Source organism: Salvelinus fontinalis, chromosome 38 (genome assembly GCF_029448725.1).
Source record: "Salvelinus fontinalis isolate EN_2023a chromosome 38, ASM2944872v1, whole genome shotgun sequence".
Classification (NCBI taxonomy): Eukaryota; Metazoa; Chordata; class Actinopteri; order Salmoniformes; family Salmonidae; genus Salvelinus; species Salvelinus fontinalis.
In genome coordinates, this window is record NC_074702.1 from 26,360,272 (window position 1) to 26,379,697 (window position 19,426).

The 19,426-nt window shown below is 40.7% G+C and overlaps 1 protein-coding gene and 1 long non-coding RNA gene across 5 annotated transcripts; both read left to right on the plus strand.

Annotated features, from left to right (window-relative positions):
* Window positions 1-383: 383 nt before the first annotated feature.
* On the plus strand, window positions 384-10,338 carry LOC129837770 (dehydrodolichyl diphosphate synthase complex subunit DHDDS-like). Of its 4 annotated transcripts, none has more exons than XM_055904206.1 (10): window positions 433-491; window positions 1,033-1,187; window positions 3,544-3,626; window positions 3,758-3,874; window positions 4,124-4,266; window positions 7,076-7,192; window positions 7,453-7,554; window positions 9,120-9,234; window positions 9,530-9,637; window positions 9,877-10,338. In XM_055904206.1, the coding sequence occupies exons 3-10, from the start codon at window positions 3,564-3,566 to the stop codon at window positions 10,117-10,119; spliced, it is 1,008 nt and encodes a 335-aa protein (XP_055760181.1). In that variant the 5' UTR covers window positions 433-491; window positions 1,033-1,187; window positions 3,544-3,563; the 3' UTR covers window positions 10,120-10,338. The 4 variants fall into 4 exon arrangements, with proteins under 4 accessions (XP_055760185.1, XP_055760183.1, XP_055760181.1 ...); XM_055904209.1 differs by having other exon boundaries at window positions 465-491; window positions 1,088-1,187; XM_055904210.1 differs by lacking the exon at window positions 1,033-1,187 and having other exon boundaries at window positions 384-491.
* A 1,981-nt stretch (window positions 10,339-12,319) lies between these two features.
* Window positions 12,320-16,071, plus strand: LOC129837399 (uncharacterized). Its single transcript, XR_008756709.1, has 6 exons — window positions 12,320-12,482; window positions 13,847-13,867; window positions 14,243-14,272; window positions 14,375-14,425; window positions 14,761-14,811; window positions 15,429-16,071. It is a non-coding gene; the product is annotated as an uncharacterized LOC129837399 (long non-coding RNA).
* Window positions 16,072-19,426: the final 3,355 nt, after the last annotated feature.

Below are 19,426 nucleotides of genomic sequence, written 5' to 3' on the forward strand. Positions count from 1 at the left end.
TTGGGACGTCCTTACCCTACCAGCTTTTCCCAAACTTGGTCCTGGGGACCCAAAGGGGTGCACGTTTTGGGATTTGCCCTAGCACTACACTGGAAATTCAAATAATCAAAGCTGGATGATTAGTTGAATCAACTGTGTAGTGCTCGGGCAAACGCTAAAACGTGCCCCCCTTGGGGTCCCCAGGAACAAGTTTGGGAAACCCCTAACCATAACCCTTACCTGACCTTAATAACTATTTTAAATCCCACTTCAGTGGGGAGTCGGGACGTCACAAGATCCCGGATAGCACTGAGTCCAATTTGAAACCTATCCAGTAAATGTTTAAATATTATATTCGAAACCCAGAACACCAATTTACCTGAACAAGGTTCCTGTCAATCCACATGCAGAGAAATCTGTACAAACAGTTCCAGGCGGAAGTGGTCGGTCTTTTGATTACGTCACTCCATCGAATAAGGAACGGGACGTCATCTTAAACTGTGAGTTGGAAGGTATGTGAAATATGTTAAAATACGGCTAATAATATTGATAATTCATGATCTCTTTCAACAATATGAATGAAATCGACCATTTTGGTGAAAGTGCAATTGCTTTGTACATTTCAAACAGTGTTCATCATTGGTTATTGCTCCCTGTCCGGTTTGTGTTAGCTAGCTAGCTACAGTAGCTATGATAACGTTATCTAGCTATCCAAGACCTGATCCACATGAATCAGAGATGCATAATCATATAGCTAGTTATCAGAATATGATTTGGTTAATATGTCCCGTTTATGCATGCATGTAGACTAGTGGCGTATGTATCAGAACTAATCAGATACAGTGGAGTCCGAAATCATTAACACCCATAAAGATCAGCAGAAATGACTATAAAATAAATCATTTAAATACTGAGCAATTGTATGCTCAACATGTTTTGTAAGTTATATTATACGAATACAATTGCTCAGAGAAAGAAATGTTGTTTAACAAGTAATACATGATTTTCCCCAAAAGCTAAGGGTCAAAATTATTGACACCCTTGTTTTGGTAGCCTGGTGGTTAGAGCGTTGGGCCAGTAACCGAAATGTTGCTGGATTGAATCCCAGGGCTGACAAGGTTCAAATCTGTCGTTCTGCCCCTGAGCAAGGCAGTTAACCTCCAACAAAAACTGCCGATGACGTGGATGTCTACCAACATATTTTACAAGTAGGTATGGGGTTATTTACTGCGCATGTATTCTCATTGACGCCTAACTAGTGTTGCACGGTAAACCGAAACGTCAGTACTTTTTTAAAACTAGAACATGAAAAAAGTTTCGGTACTTATATAAATTGTGTCACGTCATCTACTGATTGAGAGAGGATCAAGTCTATGTCTGTCTATCAGCACAGCAGCCTCGTCCCTGCTTCACTTACTCATTGCCATTGCTAACTCTAGCCTGTCCTGAGGAACCACTGCACTCACTGGGAGTCTTGGCTGCGTCATGTTAGCTCCACACTTATGGTGCACAAAAGTTAACACACTTGAATAATGCAACATGGCATGTAGAGATATTGCAACTGTTAGCAAAACAATGTTCATTACAGGCTACAACACTTTACAATGCAAGAAGATACCAGTAGCTCAGACTGGTCTCATACACTAGATGTAAATCCGAGACACTCAAATAGTATGATATGTTTGGTATGGTTACATAAGATAGAAAAAAAACAAAAGTAAGGTGGTTGGTTGAGGTGGATGGGTGTTCGAATCGCATCATGGACAACTTTAGCAACTACTTATTACTTAACTACTTTGCATGTTAGCTAAGCCTAACCTTAACCCTTTTAGCAAACCCTAACCCTTTAACCTAACCTTAACCCTCAATAACTCAATGCATGCACACACTCCTATTGAATATGCATTCACCTGTATTGTGAATAGGCCTAGACTACATCTTGATTTACCCAGTTTATCAATAGTGATTTACAATTCAAATAAATGATTATCGTTATGTAGTTAGATTGGTAAAAACAAAGTCAAATTGATTGTATGACTATCATTGATCCATTAATGCAGGGTTCTCCAACCCTGTTCCTGGAGAGCTACTGTCCTGTAGGTTTTCAGTCCAACACCAGTTGTAAGTAACCTGATTCAGCTTATCAACCAGCTAAATATTAGATTCAGGTACGCTAGATTAAGGTTGGAGCAAAAACCTAGTTCAAAATTCTGGTACCGTGACAACATTACGCCAAACCCACCACTGGTGGGTGCGTGACCACATAGCTCTATTTTCATGTCATCGGACCAATGCACCGGTTCCAATCCAAATTCCAGTGCTGTTTAGCAAACTCCAGGATTTTACATTTGTTGGGTGACATGAAAACAGTGCTCTTTGGTCACACACACTAGTGGTGGATTTGGTGTCTAAATGAGAATGCATGAGCAGAAAATAACACACTACGGTAAAATATGGTGGTGGATCTTTGATGTTATGGGGCTATTTTGCTTCCCTCTTAAGGTCAACAGCATCTTGAACTTTACCAAGTACCAGGACATTTTAGCCCAAAACCTGGTTGCCTCTGCCAGGAGGTTAAAACTTGGCTGCAAGTGAATCTTCCAGCAAGACAATAATCCCAACCACACTTCAAAATCCACAAAGAAATGGTTAATTGACCAGAGAATCTATATTTTGCAATGGCCATCTCAGTCTCTGGACTTAAACCCCATTTGAAAACCTGTGGTTTGAATAGAGTATCACAGTATGAGTCATAATAACCAAAACCCTAGCGGTCAAACATTGAAATGGTTCCAATCGTTTTTCTCAGAATCATTTCCCTGTTTGACCGCTAGGTTTTATGGGTATTATGACACCTCCACTGTGGGGCTCTATTGAAGAGGGCAGTCCATATGCACAGACAAAGGATATCAAGGATCTGGAAGGATTATTTATGGAGGAATGGTCTAAGATGCCTCCCAATGTGTTCTCCGAAAAGGGCTCCGTGCCATTATCCTTGCAAGTTGAGGTATTGAAAGGTATTCAAAACTGGGGTGTCAATCATTTTGACCCCTACCTTTTTTGAGAAAAAAAATATTACTTGTTAAACTAAATCTCTTTCTCTGAGCAATTGTATTAGTATAAAATTATATAATTGTTTTGGAGCATACAATATAGCTCATATTTGAATTATTTATTTTATACAGTCAGTTCTGCTCATCTTTATCAAGGGTGTCAATAATTTCAGACCTCCCTGTACGTCTGGTATGTGGTAAAAGGCCCCTGTAGCACAGCTCAAGACTAGAAAGTAGTGGCCTCTGAAGACCTTATCCTACTAACTGTCAATGAATGCACTGCTGTTACGTTTGTTGAAGCACCCCACTGAACTAGGCCTGTGCTCTATATGTAACTATGCTACATACCCCTCACTACTGTGTCTAATGCAGCCCAGGGACTGCTGAATTTGTCAAACAAGCCTAACGGCTAACCGTGTTCATAAATTGCTTGTTTATAGGTATCTGTTTATATGTATCTCTAATGTATGTAATAAGATGTAATGCATGCATCTATGATGTATCTCCACAGGGGTGTCAGAGTTTTTCAATATGTCGTGGATAAGGGAAGGTGAATTGAACTTCATTGAGAAGCTCTCAGCCAACATACTGAAGGTATGGTTATCTATTTGCAAATGCATCCCTTCTGAGGATATTTGAATTAATGAATCACAACCACATTTTTATGATATGTAATATGGTTCTATCTGTATGGAATCCATCCACCCCTCCTTGCTCTCTCCCAGGCTGGCCCGATGCCCAAACATGTGGCCTTTATCATGGATGGCAACCGGCGCTACGCCCGCAAGCGTCAGGTGGAGCGCCAAGAGGGACACACACAGGGTTTTGACAAACTGGCAGAGGTGAGGTTCCCAGGGGACATCGGTGTCATGTCATGATGTCGTCATTGTTCTTTCTATCATAGTTGTTCTCATTCATACTTTCCCTTTTGCATGAGCTTTCACATTGTCTTAGAAAAGTAGGTAACTGCACTTCACCATTACCATCATAACATGTATTTGTATAGGGCTGTCACCAAATACATTAGAAATACATACTACTCTAATGTTGGCTTTACTGATGATCAACCTTGGTGGCTCCTTCCTTTTTAGACACTACGCTGGTGCCTGAACCTGAGCATCCATGAGGTCACCGTGTACGCCTTCAGCATCGAGAACTTCAAGCGGTCTAAAGACGAGGTGGACGGCCTGATGGAGCTGGCCAAGCAGAAGTTCATCAGACTGCTAGAAGAACAGTGAGTGTCAGAACAGAGGAGCCAGAGTGCTTCCATTAAAGATGCATAGGTGTGGGAGTCCCAGCGAGTGGGAGAGAAAGCAGCATAGCTACCTGCTAAATGATGGGTTATCTTTCCACAGAAAATCTAAAAGGGCTCCAGGCAGATGTTTTACAGACACTTTAATTAAAAACTCGACAAGGAGGATGTTTCAGTAATTCACTTGGCCCAGGGTTTCACTTGGGCCAGACAACGGAAAATGTAAATTTACCGGCCATTTGAGAAATTTACCGGATCCATATGCATTGGGTGCGTAAACCATTAGGGAATCCACCCATGGTGCTCAGAATAACAGAAATCACATTTAGATTATGATCATTCATCTTAACAGGACATGCAACTCCTGTAATGAAGCAGCCAATAAAACGTCATTTTGAAACATTTGCCAAAATGGAATTTGCAGGAAAACACCATTCTAAACAGCGCAGCTATTGAGTGGTTCCAAAGTGTGCCAAAATGTTATAACTACTCCTGTCTATACAGAAATTCATAAAATCATTCAAAATACTTCACCAGAAAGCATGACTTAGCCACAGAGAAATTGAAGATCATTATCTTCTTTAAAAAATTGCTGTGGATTGTTTCAAATCACAGGCTAGTAGGCCTATGCCTATTTGCAATTTGGGCAGCGTGTGTTGGATTAGGCTTAGCTGATTATTGAGTTGCGGTTGTCAGTGAATAGCATTTAAAATATGTGTCAAGATAAAGTGTCTTATGTATAATTTAAAATGTTGAGACAAGAAGAATGGGTGGGGTATTTGTCGAAGATAAAGGAGTCTCTTACTAGAATGGCTGCGCTGTCTCACGTAAATTCGTAAGCATTTATTGTGTGAATTGTTTGCCCTTTGATTGTTTATTTTGATCAATTGCCCATTACATATGTGTACACCGAGAACACCAAACATTAGAATCACCTTCCTAATATTGAGTTGCAAAAAAAAATCATTCTTTAACCTGTCTCATCCCCTTCATCTACACTGATTGAAGCGGATTTAACAAGTGACATCAATAAGGGATCATAACTTTAATCTGGATTCACCTGGTCAGTCTGTCATGGAAAGAGCAGGTGTCCACAATGTTTTGTATAAGCTGTGTATGTTACCAGTAGTAAATATACCGTTGATCATTGTCATGTGGTTACATATCTTTCTGTTACTGCATGTATTAATTAGTCATTTACCGTTCTCATTCTCGAAGTGGAAACGCGATTTGCTGAGTTGACAACCTGCTACACACTTGTGAGAAACATGCTTTGGTTCATTTCATGAACATAATTTCGGAGTAAAAAAAATAAAGTCATGTTCTTTTGTTTGCTCCATGTGAGCGATGAGCATGTGTCTGGTTTCTTTGTCCTGTTAATGAACGCATACAAGTACGGAAATACAGGAAAGTCAACGAAGTCGTTTTTTAAACATCCATTGCGAATGATAATGATTACTATTAAAAATATAGTTCCTCACAGTAGGCTATTTGATCAATCTTTCCTACAATCTCCCCCTCGATAATCACCAAGCGTCGTGGTGAAAGAGTAAAATATAATCATCTGATGAGCCCCATATATCCACCCATATATCCAGTGGAAACTTCATAAAATACCTGAACACTTTTCTCTTAGGCAAAAACAGCTGTCTGGGCCGAGCTCACTAGCGCCTGGAATTGGCTAAGATGTTGCAAGTTCACTAGCGAAATCTTCAGGCCAGACAAGGTTGATTGATTTGATACAAATGTTGCACTTTACAATGGCTCAAGTCAAGAAGATAGAAAGGGAGGCTGAGTTGAGAGATTAATTTGATTTGAAAGAACATGAATGTATCATATTGTATGTTTTATTTTGTAAATTATAGGCGATGAGTTCAATGCGCTCATTTCTTTAGCCGCCAATGGATCATCAATGTGTCCATATGGCAGAGGATGGTGCTCTCGTATTAGTAGAATTTTAACTCAGATTTGTATGATTTAACCACGTGACTGATTTTGATAAACGAAAACGTTATTATTGAAATGAAACTGTTTCACGAAAATGCGCATATGAAAATTAGAATTGGTAGAAATGTTTGCATAAATTGTAAGCTTCCCCAAACTTGAAAATCGCGCGCTGTCAATTAAGTATTTGTAAAATAATTGCGTCCACGTTTCAATGGTCGGATTTTGCCTATAGGCTACATTGCAGCAATCTTTTATTTATAATTATTTTGTTACCTTGATTTAACTAGGCAAGTCAGATAAGTATTCTTATTTACAATGACGGCCAAACGCGGACGATGCAGGGCCAATTGTGCGCGGTTCAAACAATTGAAGTATGTTTTCAAAATGCGTACTGCCTCCCGCTTACATGTTGAAGCGCTGATATCCCTTTGCCTGCACTTAAACGCTGAATGGGAGACGCGCTTCAATTATAAATTGAGAAATGTATATATATATATTTGACATGGGAATGAATTTAGAATTGTTGTGCAATGAATGGGCTTATAAATACACCAACCAGCTGAGTAGCTGCAGGAGACATCCCTCTCAAAATAGCATCTTTATGCTGTGTGCATGTGATAGTCGTCATGTATTTTATAAATCCAACAACTAACGAAAATACACACCAATTTATTTCCACTAAATTATGCAAATTAACCTATAGACCGACTGGTATTTCCATAAATTATTTTACAATAGGATTTTTTTTCTACTATTCATTTTGACCAGCAACAGTTTTATTTATCAGAATTTATTTTAAAAAAAGCTACCCTGACTTGGTCATGTCTGCTCTCTTCCAATCCAGAGAGAATCTGGAGAAGCATGGGGTATGCATTCGGGTGTTGGGAGACCTGACTCTACTGCCTCTGGACCTGCAGCAGCACATAGCCCGGGCTGTGGTGGCCACCAGGACTCATAACAAGTAGGCATCGCCACCTCATCATCCTGCTGCTCCTCCACAAGCTGTGAGCTTGTGTGCAGCCACCTGAAAAACATTGCAGTTTTGACATGCACCAAGGTTTATTGCAGATGCTGGACTGCAGTTGTTTATAATGCAATGCAATTTCTCTATGCATAAAACAACACATGGGCTTCTGTTCAGTCATCTAAGATGTCTTCTCGAGTGGCTTGTTATAGCTGTAATAACTAATTTAATAACAGCCCACCCTCTTTTGCCAACAGATGCTTTCTGAACGTGTGCTTTGCCTACACCTCAAGACATGAAATCGCTAATGCTGTCAGAGAGATGGCTTGGGGCGTGGAGCAAGGACTTATCAAATCCAGGTAAACTACTTCAACAGAGATTCAGAAGATTAATATTACATAAGAGTGCATTCATGGCCCTCTCAAATATAATTGTTCAATTTGCATTATCAGAGATCTAGAGTTGTTTTCTGCGCGTTTCTATTGTTTCTCAAATTAATGCATCGCCTGGATCACCAACTACTTCTCAGATAGAGTTCAGTGTGTCAAATCGGAGGGCCGGTTGTCTGGACCTCTGCCAGTCTCTATGGGGGTACCACAGCGTTCAATTCTCGGGCCGACTCTTTTCTCTGTATATATCAACGATGTCGCTCTTGCTGCGGGTGAATCCTTGATCCACCTCTACGCAGACGACACCATTCTGTATACATCTGGCCCTTCTTTGGACACTGTGTTAACAAACCTCCAAATGAGCTTCAATGCTATACAACACTCCTTCCGTGGCCTCCAACTGCTCTTAAATGCTAGTAAAACTAAATGCATGCTCTTCAACTGATCACTGCCCGCACCTGCACGCCCGTCTAGCATCACTACTCTGGACGGCTCTGACTTAGAATACGTAAATACAACTATAAATACCTAGGTGTCTGGTTAGACTGTAAACTCTCCTTCCAGACTCACATTAAGCATCTCCAATCCAAAATTAAATCTAGAATCGGCTTCCTATTTCACAACAAAGCCTCCTTCACTCACGCTGCCAAACATACCCTTGTAAAACTGACTATCCTACCGATCCTTGACTTCGGCGATGTCATTTACAAAATAGCCTCCAACACTCTACTCAGCAAACTGGATGCAGTCGATCACCATGCCATCCGTTTTGTCACCAAAGCTTCATATACCACCCACAACTGCGACCTGTATGCTCTCGTTGGCTGGCCCTCGCTACATATTCGTCACCACAAACCCACTGGCTCCAGGTCATCTATAAGTCTTTGCTAGGTAAAGCTCCGCCTTATCTCAGCTCACTGGTCACCATAGCAACACCCACCTGTAGCACTCGCTCCAACAGGTATATCTCACTGGTCACCCCCAAAGCCAACGCCACCTTTCCTTACAGTTCTCTGCTGCCAATGACTGGAACGAATTGCAAAAATCGCTGAAGTTGGAGACTTATATCTCTCTCACTAACTTTAAGCATCAGCTATCTGAGCAGCTTACCGATCGCTGCAGCTGTACACAGCCCATCTGTAAATAGCCCATACAACTACCTATCTCATCCCCATATTGTTTTTTTTTACTTTTTTTGCCCTTTTGCACACCAGTATTTCTACTTGCACATCATCATCTGCACATCTATCACTCCAGTGTTAATTTTCTAAATTGTAATTACTTCGCTACTATGGCCTATTTATTGCCTTACCTCCTTACTCCATTTGCACACACTGTATATAGATTTTTCTATTGTGTTATTGACTGTACTTTTGTTTATCCCACGTGTAACTCTGTGTTGTTTTTTGTCGCACTGCTTTGCTTTATCTTGGCCAGGTCGCAGCTGTAAAAGAGAACTTGTTCTCAACTGGCCTACCTGGTTAAATGAAGGTGAAATAAAATAAATATTGTCTTGTCTTGGTTGTTGTGTCCAGTGATGTGTCGGAGGCCCTGCTGGGTCATTGTCTGTACAGCAGTAACTCCCCCAATCCTGATCTGCTCATTCGCACGTCTGGAGAGGTGCGACTCAGTGACTTCCTGCTGTGGCAGGTAAGGACAAAGGACACTCCTTACTAGCTGTTTCCAGTGTGATGTTGAATGCTAATGAGAATAGCCTCTTGCCTAGCATCCTCTTTGGTAAGGACAAGACCTACTTCCTGTTCAGTGACTTCAGTGACAGACAATTGAGCCTATGGTTTAGCTGCCTCTCCCACTACCTCGTGACTTGTTCTTTGTAAATGTAGGATGCCTGGTGTTACCCATGGGGTTTATTCAGTGGGGTGCCATGTTTATAGAATGTTGCAGGCAGAAATGTAATATTTTTTTTGTCTGCGCTATCCTGTAGACATCCCACTCCTGCTTAGTGTTCCAGTCAGTCCTGTGGCCAGAGTACTCCTTCTGGAATCTGTGTGATGCCATTCTGCAGTATCAGCTCAATCACAGACCTCTTCAGGTATGAACTCTCTCTCTTTCCTTCATTCATCCCCCACATACATTCCACCGTACGATATTTACCCAACCTTTAAACGTGTGTGCACTTTTGCCACAAATGTTTGGCACATTATTTCAAGTTGTATTTCCAGCATTGAGCGAGAATTCATTAGCAGGATCATCTGGAAACCTGTAGGAAACTACTGTGTTGTGTGGAACACTGTGATCTGCTTGAATGACTGATCCCTATGTATGTTGTAGAAAGCCAGAGATCAACACAGAGAGGGACAGGCCCTACAGCAGCATGAGGCAGACCGGGCCTGTGTAGCAGACCTCCTACAGCACCACGGCAATGGAAAGCCCCTGGATGCCCAGAGGAGACAGGAAGCACTGCTCAACTACACTGCCAGCCGAGAGGAACGGGTTCAGGACTTCCTTGGTGCACTCCAGCACAAGAGAGACTCCTTCCTTACTGACTTAACCAGCCAAGCTGCTCTGGCATAAAGAGGGGATGAGGGGAACACAATGCTCCCCATCTTGAATTGGGGGAGCAATCCCATCTCTCCATCTCTTCCCTAAAGGGCTGAATGGTTTGAAACTTCTTATTTTGTATGAGTGATTTTACCCCTATGGGGCTGTATGTGGGATATTTATGTGTGTATTCTAAGTCTGATCAAAGTCTAATAAAAAGATAAGTCTGGTAAAGAGCTAATGATTCTATAAGTTGTTCTGTAAAATCTGTGCGTCAAATGCATTCCTTAGATATTCTCTTTGGATTGATATTCACAATGGAATTGGAGTACTCGCTCCCAGAGAAGATACACATCGGAGACCACCATTTACCACAGCACCAGCTACACTACACGACCAAAAGTATGTGGACACCTGATCGTTGAACATCTCATTCCAAACTCATGGGCATTAATATGGAGTTGGTCCCCAACTTTGCTGCTATAACAGCTTCCAATCCTCTGGGAAGGCTTTCCACTAGATTTTGGAACATTGCTGCGGCGATTTGCTTCCATTCAGCCACAAGAGCATTAGTGAGCTCGGGTACTGATGTTGGGCGATTAGGCCTGGCTTGCAGTCAGCGTTCAATGGGGTTAAGGTCAGGGCTTTGTCCAGTCAAGTTATTCCACCCTGATCTCGACAAACCATTTCTGTATGGACCTCCTCTTTGTGCACGGGGGCATTGTCATGCTGAAACAGTAAAGAGGCTTCCCCCAAACTGTTGCTACAAAGTTGTAAGCACAGACTCGTTTAGAATGTCATGCTGTAGTGTTAAGACTTCATTTCACTTCACTGGAACTAAGGGGCCTAGCCCGAACCATGAAAAACTATTTCTCCAAACTTTACAGTTGGCACGATCTTTTGGGGCTGGTAGCTTACTCCTGGCATCTGCCAAACCCAGATTCGTTCGTCCGACTGCCAGATGGTGAAGTGTGATTTGTGAGCCGTTGTTGCTCCTAGACGTTTCCACTTCACAAGAACAGCAGATCAGGGCAGCTCTAACAGGGTAGAAAGTTGACGAACTGACTTGTACAACGTTGCATGTAACTGAGCTCTTCAGTAAGGCCATTCTACTACCAGTGGTGATCTATGGTGATCGCGTGGCTGTGTGCTCCATTTTTATACACCTGTTAGCAATGGTTGTGGCTGAAATAGCCAAATCCAATTTTGAAGGAGCGTCCACATACTTTTGTATATATTGTAACGACCCTGGGCTTAAAGGCGCGGAAATCGACCCTGCCGAATGAGCATGCTTTTGCGGCAGTCATAGCGCGCCGGACCTCGGGCTAGAAGGTCTAGGGTTCGAGACCTGCTCCCTGTTGTTTCATTACAATATAGTGTATGTGTGCTGGACTGGTCAAGTAAATTTGTCAATGAATGTCATTGTGTAATAACTTTTATGGTCATGGATGCCCATATTTGACATGTAGAACATGCAAACGATATTTTTTTACCAGGTTTCTTTATCTTGCAGAATAAACGTGATTATGTTCATTTAGTTTAATGTACATTATGCTACTTATATTCATAACAAATTGTACATCCAAATGGATGATTTGTAACATAGGTAACTTTTTATATTGTATCTTGGATCATTGACGGGGTGATGTACACTGCAGGCATAAAGTTTCTAAACCCAGAGGCTCAACATCGCGAGACTGCCGGGAACGTTTGCGAAGCAGATCAAGCAGACAAGGCCGGGGTTTGTCAATGACAGAAGTGAAACATTCTTCCTTGGTTGTGAATTTTCTCGAAATGTAGATACAACTCAATGTATTAAGTAGTTGAAAATATTATTACTCTAACTTCGTGAAATTTACCAACTGACACGTTTTCATTTCCGTCAAAAACAACTGAATTGAAGGGGTACCTTTGATTTGATGGCCTGCAAATGCGCAGTTCTACGCGAGACGAACCTTAGACCCGATTACGTGTTTCGGCGCCTGAGTTTAGCTACCCGCGGTCGCCTACAAGCGTGATCGCGAATTTTTATTGGAGAAGCAGTTTCTCCATATCTTCATACTGTACTGTCTTTGCTGCAGTCTGTAGATCCCGCAGAAACCACGCCACCTTGTTACAGCGGTGGTATTTTTCATGCACTCTCTCTTTAAGAACATGGAGACGCCCACAAACACGTGATTTGTTTTCATCCAATGTCTGACTTCAAAATATAAAAACTGGTTCAAACCGGTTTCTATCTTATATTTTACATTCGGTCATTATTTTACATTCACCATTGTTGCATTGCTAACGTGGCTAGAAGAGCTTAGTGAGATAACCTACAACTTCAATTTTTAAAAAAATATTTGGAATTGTGTTGCAATTCTCGAACAATCATCAATATGCCTAAAAGAAAGGTAAGGAATGCTTAATATTCCAGCTAACAAATATATTTGTATTTTTTTTGCTTGCATCTTTCCGTTTTAAAATTGCATTTGGTCTCCATCAGTACTGTATGTCGTCGTTTAGAAATGGCGGCAAAATGGGTCATCCTCTCAACGCAGTCATCAATATATCAAATAAACCGTATAAAAAAAAGACAATTACATAAGAAATAAAGTGTAAAGATATTAACCATATTTATTAAGGTTATTCGTCCTACATTGAGCATACCTATGACGAGTTCATCCACTCAAGCTAAGTATGATTTGCGCATCACACGCTAGGTGTTTCTTGGAAGTTGTGAAGAAGGTCGCGGGGCTCAACTGCTGTATTTCATACATATAACGATTTAACTATTAATTTATGTAGTTCAATGTGCTGCCTGCGAGCTTCTCGGTGTCTAGTTTTCTAGTCATGTTTGAGGCAGGCTTGAATCGGTGAGCCACAAAAATTGGTGGGAAAAGATGCTTGGTCGTTTTTCAATCATTTGCACCCGACTCAACGCTTAAATGCAATCTTATGAATCCGCTACTTTACCAGTAAATACTAATTCCTTGCTAATGCATTTTTTCAACAAACATTATCTAGAGTTGTTAGCGTTAACTTCCTATCATTTTCCCCAGCCCTGCTAATTTCAACGTCAGGCTGCCATCTTTGCATAGCCAACATTAGCTAGCATCTTTGTGAACGCAGAAACAGCATATGTGCTTTTCAATTACCTTTTCTATTGGGTTTATCGTTGAACCTCAAAGTTATAAAAAATAATAATAATTAAAAAAAACACATCACTGCATCTTTTGCCGCTTTAACTTCGTCGAAATAATGTTGATAGGTAAATTTATTGAGCGCGAACTTCATCTTGTTGACGGCTGTCGAGCGCGAATTGACGCAAAACAAAGGAAGTGCCAAGCGCGCCCGACTGTTGTGACAGGACAGATTTGAATTTGAATATGCGCGGGAATTCCTTCGAAGTAAGAAGTAGCCAAGAACAGTGGAAATGTATGTCATCAAAATGTGTGGCTAAGTCGCACACTGTGGTGTATGTAATCCGTTATGCAAAATATATATTATACAAAAGCCCAGCATGTTCTCTGGGGATGTGATGCTTCATTTTGATCAAAATGGCCCTACATAGAATAAGAGAGGGCAACAATGGACATAACATCCGCTCCAGTTACCTTACTTTTTGAAAAGGACCTATGCTCTACTACCCAGGCATATGCAGTACTGTCTGATACATTAGCTGGATTTATTATTCAACGTATTTAAAATGTGCTTTAGGAATTCCATTTCCACGGTTTCTAAACATTTTTCTATTGCTTTTTTCTTCTGCTTTCAGAGTGCTACCAAGGGCGATGAGGTATGCATACAAGTATTCACAATGTTAATTCTAAACTAGTGTATTTGTTTAATTTTTTTTAACTGACCTACAGCTTACAAATGCTGTATAGGATGTTCATAAAGTCTTGAGAAATTTGGTCTACATAAATGCTTCACAGATAATTTGTAAACACAATTTTATACATAAAGGTTAGTGCTTTTTCAAATGTGGCATTACTCATTTGAAACCCTTTATAAAGCATGACATTTGCTTATGAATGATAATTTGTTGATACATCTGTGCAATCATTATTCATGAAGGCTTCCGTATGCTTTAAAAGTTGTAGTTAAAGTGGGATCGTTATAGTAGTAGTTGAGTCATGGTTAGATATGTAAAATGTGTTTCTTTCTTTAGCCTGCAAGACGTTCCGCGCGTTTGTCATCTGTAAGTATTACCATTGAAATAGGCTACTTTAGGATCTGTACATTTCTTTGTATTGGAAACTCATGTGTACCGTACCCTTATTACCGTATTATTTTTTGGCAGAGACCTGTGCCAAAACCGGCGGCCAAACCCAAAAAAGCGGCAGCACCCAAAGTATGTTAAGTATTTGTTTCATCTGTCTTTTATTAATAAAGTTAAACTTGTTGGAGTTCTTCAATGTGCTGTTTTTGCATCTAGAGTTTATTAGCAGTTGTGTTAACCCTTAGCCTAAGCGTTATTGATTTGTGACCTTTGGCATCAATTCAGAAGTTGTCCTGTTACATTTTTTTAGCAGCCACGTGAGGGAAAGCCTCATAAAAAGAATCTCAAGTATTTGGCACTGCTGAGCATTTGACAAGATGCATAACATCTTGAAGGAAGTGAGAGGGGAGAGAATACACTTACTCTTTCAGTAGTCACCAGTGGCTAACGTGTTTTTTCTTCTTCAGAAGCCAGTCAAAGGAAAGAAGGCAGCTGAGAACGGTGATGCCAAGGCTGAGGTTTGTTTCCTGAAAAGATCTGTTTGCTATCTCTATTCAATGTGATTCTTCCCCCCGCCCCTTAGGGTTTAGATTTGGTTTCACTTTGGGCTGTACGTGACTTTGTCTGCAATCCATCAGTTACCCTTACCAGAAACAAACAACACTGCCCCTTGATGGGGATTCAACCTCTTAGGGGATGTGATTCATTCAGCCCACCTGTACATACATGCATTATATATTTGATGGGCACTCAACTCAATTATGTGTGAATTGTGGAATGATATTAACCAAGCAGTTCTGTGGAAATTGATATTACACTGTTATTATAGTGTTAGGCTTCTATGTAATTTATTTGCTTCTTGGCCTTTATTTGCTTCTTGCCCTTCTGGCATAAGTTAGTGCATGTAATTGAATTGATTTGCACAAAATAACTGGTTTCTAGAAAATATATTATTTTCACTGCAACAATACAGTAGGCCTACAGGGTTAGATGCACTTCAATATACGTAAATAGTTGGTTTCTTATTTTCTATTCTTTTGAAAATAACAAAGTTGACTTTTTCCCCAAGGTTATTCATTGCATATAAACTTCTTCTTTTTTGTATGTCTGAAATAAGTCCATTCTTCATTTCTAGGCGAAAGTTGAGGCCGCTGGAGACGCCAAATGAAGAACTGTTGAAGTTGTGATTATTCTGTGTACTTGGTGACTGTACAGTTTAAAATAAGTATTTTTTACCAAGTTTTTTTTATATTAAAAGATATCATTTATAGTTCATTGTGGGCTTACATTTGAGGTAATGAAGCTGTTCCAAGGGGTTCTCATGTTCATTACCATTTTTATGCCTTGTTTAAATGAATACCGTCCATATCCTGTCCAAGTAAAACAAAAACAAACAAAAAAACTTCTAAACCTGTTTTTAACTGCTGAATGTTATTTTCCTACATAAATCCAAACATTAAAGGCAGCTAAAGTGTGTTTCTAAAATGTTTTAAGAGGAATAGGGTTTTTGCCACTCCTTTTTAGTTTTTTAATATTAATTACTTACCAAATGTTTTGAATCAACATCAGCTCTTCTCATTCAGGAGACATAAGACAGTTTGAAAGTAATCACTAACTTGTATTAGGTCAACACACAAAATCACCACACAAAATTAATAATGTGAACTTAATCATTTGTTCTATTGTTTATTTTATTAAATTGTTCTGTAAAAACAGTGGAAAGAGCTATTGTGACTCCTATGAAATTTAAATGTTCTTGAATAAAATGATAAAAAGGCTGTTTTTGTTTGATTTGGTTACATATCATTATCAAACATTCTTTGTTAGTTGTTGACATGCTAGCTTGTGCAGATCCACACGTTTTCTAGACCTTTCACTAGCCAATTGGGCAGGGACATCAACTGCTTCCTCTCAATCTGTAGATGGGGGACCCCAAACCTGCTCGGCTGGTGCTCCTTCCTGTGAGAAAAATACATTGGGTGGATTTTATTATTCTCTTGGATTATAATACTGAGGCCATTTCTCTATGCTGCCATAAAAATGCATTGCATACCATTTCCCCCTCTAGAGCATCTGCTACTGTGTCAGCAAAAGTTTGTTGTCTCTGTAATGTGGCAGTTCTGTGTTACAATTTTTCTACCACCAATCCATCCCTTTGTCCATAAATGTAATGCATGGCTGAGGGGTATACAGGTCATTAGGAAAGTATTCAGACCACTTGACTTTCCACAGTTACATTACAGCCTATTCTAAAATGGATTACATTGTTTTTTCCCCATCAATGTACACAATACCCATAATGACAAAGCAAAAACAGATTTTTAGACATGTATATATATTTTTGAATTTACATAAGTATTCAGACCCTTTACTCAGTACCTTGTTGAAGTACCTTTGCTGCGATTACAGCCTAGAGTCTTCTTGGGTATGACGCTACAAGCTTGGCACACCTGTATTTGGCGAGTTTTTCCCATTCTTCTCTGCAGACCCTCAAGCTCTATCATGTTGGATGGGGAGCGTTGCTGCACAGCTATTTTCAGGTCTCCGGAGATGTTCAATTGGGTTCATGTTCGGCCTTTGGCTGGGCCACTCAAGGACATTCAGAAACTTGTCCCGAAGCCACTCCTGCGTTGTCTTGGCTGTGTGCTTAGGGTCATCGCCCTGAAACGTCGCCACAGTCTGAGGTCCTGAGCGCTTTGGAAAAGGTTTTCATCAAGGATCTCTGTACTTTGCTCCGTTCATCTTTCCCTCGATCCTGACTAGTCTCCCAGTCCCTGCCACACCATGATTCACCGTAGGAATGGTGCCAGGTTTCCTCCAGACGTGACATTTGGCATTCAGCCCAAAGAATTTAATCTTGGTTTCATCAGCCCAGATAATATTTTTTCTCATGGTCTGAGAGTCCTTTAGGTACCTTTTGGCAAACTCAAAGCGGGCTGTCATGTGCCTTCCGTCTGGCCACTACCATAAAGGCCAGATTAGTGGAGTGCTGCAGAGATGGTTGTCCTTCTGGAAGGTTCTCCCATCTCCACAGAGGAACTCTGGAGATCTGTCAGAGTGACCATCAGGTTCTTTGTCACCTCCCTGACCAAGGCCCTTCTACCCTGATTGCTCAGTTTGGCCTGGCGGACATCTCTAGGAAAAGTCTTGGTGGTTCCAAACTTCTTCCATTTAAGAATGATGGAGGCCACTGTGTTCTTGGGTACCTCCAACGCTGCAGACATTTTTTGGTACCTTTCAGCAGATCTGTGCCTCGATACAATCCTGTCTTGGAGCGCTACGGACAATTCCTTGGACCTCATGGCTTGGTTTTTGCTGTGACATGCACTGTCAACTGTGGGACCTTAAATAGACAGGTGTGTGCCTTTCCAAATCATGTCCAATCAATTGAATTTACCACAGGTGGACTCCAATCAAGTTGTAGGAACATCTCAAGGATGATCAATTGAAACAGGATGCACCTGAGCTCAATTTTGAGTCTCATAGCAAAGGGTTTGAATATTTATGTAAATAAGGTAAATCTCTTTTTTATTCCTTGTACATTTGCTAAAATTTCTCAAAACTTTTTTCTTTGTCATTATTGGGTATTGTGTTTTTGAATAAGGCTGTAATGTAACAAAATGTAGAAAAGGGGAAGAGGTCTGAATACTTCCCGAATGCACCGTAGAATCTGACTTGATTTCAATTTGACATTACACCTCAGTGTGATACCTTTTAGTCTCCAATAGAGGGCAGTGTCTGACCAGAATTAAGGGACTTTAATCATTGGCTTGCCTATCCATCAGATGGCTTTCTTATCGCCAGCACTTTAGAATTGACATAAGGAGAGACCTGTTAGTGTTTTCAATTTACATACATTGTACTTAGAGTTTATATATAGACATTTTATGGGGGTTAAAAAATACATCCAACCATTTGCCTACCAAACTTTTCAACATCAGCATGGCTAGGCCCTAACACATTTTGGTAAATTAGAAGGATATCCTCTCCAACCGAACGTGGGAATTAGGAAAAATAGTGAGGCAAGTGACTATATTTTCAACCAAATAGGAGAGTGTATGATGTGCCTCTCCCTACAGTGGGATGTCACACACAGACACAACACTCGCTCCACAAACCAGGGGGCCAATATGACTGGCAAATAGATGTAAACCTGTGAGTGTCCCTATCCAAAACACAAGCCTACAAAGTACAGTATACAGTACAAATCCGAGTCAGTGGAGGACTGTACAAACAGTCAGCAGAGAAGCAAAACATAGAAACATGTGCCCCTGACGCTGCCTATACGAGAGGGGTTGGACCTAAATGTGGGATTGGCCTGTATGTCATGTATCAAAATGAACAGATGAGGATTTCACACTCCACCGTCATTCGGGTAAGGGATAGTGAATGTGCTGTCCTCTACCGCGCAGGTCTCACACATTGGACTGGTGCGCCTTTTTCAAATAGTGTAGGCCTAATGGAATTCCCTATAGTCAGGTTGCACTTAATGGACAATAAACGGGAATTAACGAATGAAAACAAAGTGAAAGCAACCTGTTCAACTGAAAAGAAACAGAGCCACCGTAAATCTGTTATGAAACAACTGAACTACAGAGACACCACAAGGGATGGCTGTCCATCTCCACCCTGCAAACTTCATACATTCCGCTGAGTTCATGTGACTAGCACGAAGGGGGAGGGGATGGCAAATGTTAAGCTATAAGCATAGGCCTACTAGCAGTTATTTGAGGGTAACTACCCAAATGGGGACTAGCTGGGAAGAGGAGGGAGTGGGAAAGTTTCACACAAGGAGAACAAATTATGGAGAGGGTAAAGCAACCAAAAAGGAAAGAGGAAGATGGGGGTTGCTGAGAGTTCTGCTATTTGTTCTAGGATAGTGATGACAAGAGGAATAGATATGAACAATCAACATTTCTTTAGGTCTATTTAAGCAATTGTAGTTGTATTTAAGACACAACGCAGAGTACCTGGATACAGCCCTTAGCCGTGGAAATGGCCATATACCACAAACCCCTGAGGTGCCATATTGCTATTATAAACTGGTTACATAATACACTGGCTAACATAATTATAGCAGTAAAAATACATGTTTTGTCATACCCGTGGTATACCCTGATGAAGACAGCTTGT

Coding starts and splice junctions, on each gene's coding strand:
- LOC129837770 (XM_055904210.1), top strand. CDS start 3,564: ATGTCGTGGATAAGGGAAGGTGAATTGAACTTCATTGAGAAGCTCTCA. Junction 3,627..3,757: donor TCTCAGCCAACATACTGAAG/GTATGGTTATCT, acceptor GCTCTCTCCCAG/GCTGGCCCGATGCCCAAACA. Junction 4,267..7,075: donor ATCAGACTGCTAGAAGAACA/GTGAGTGTCAGA, acceptor CTTCCAATCCAG/AGAGAATCTGGAGAAGCATG.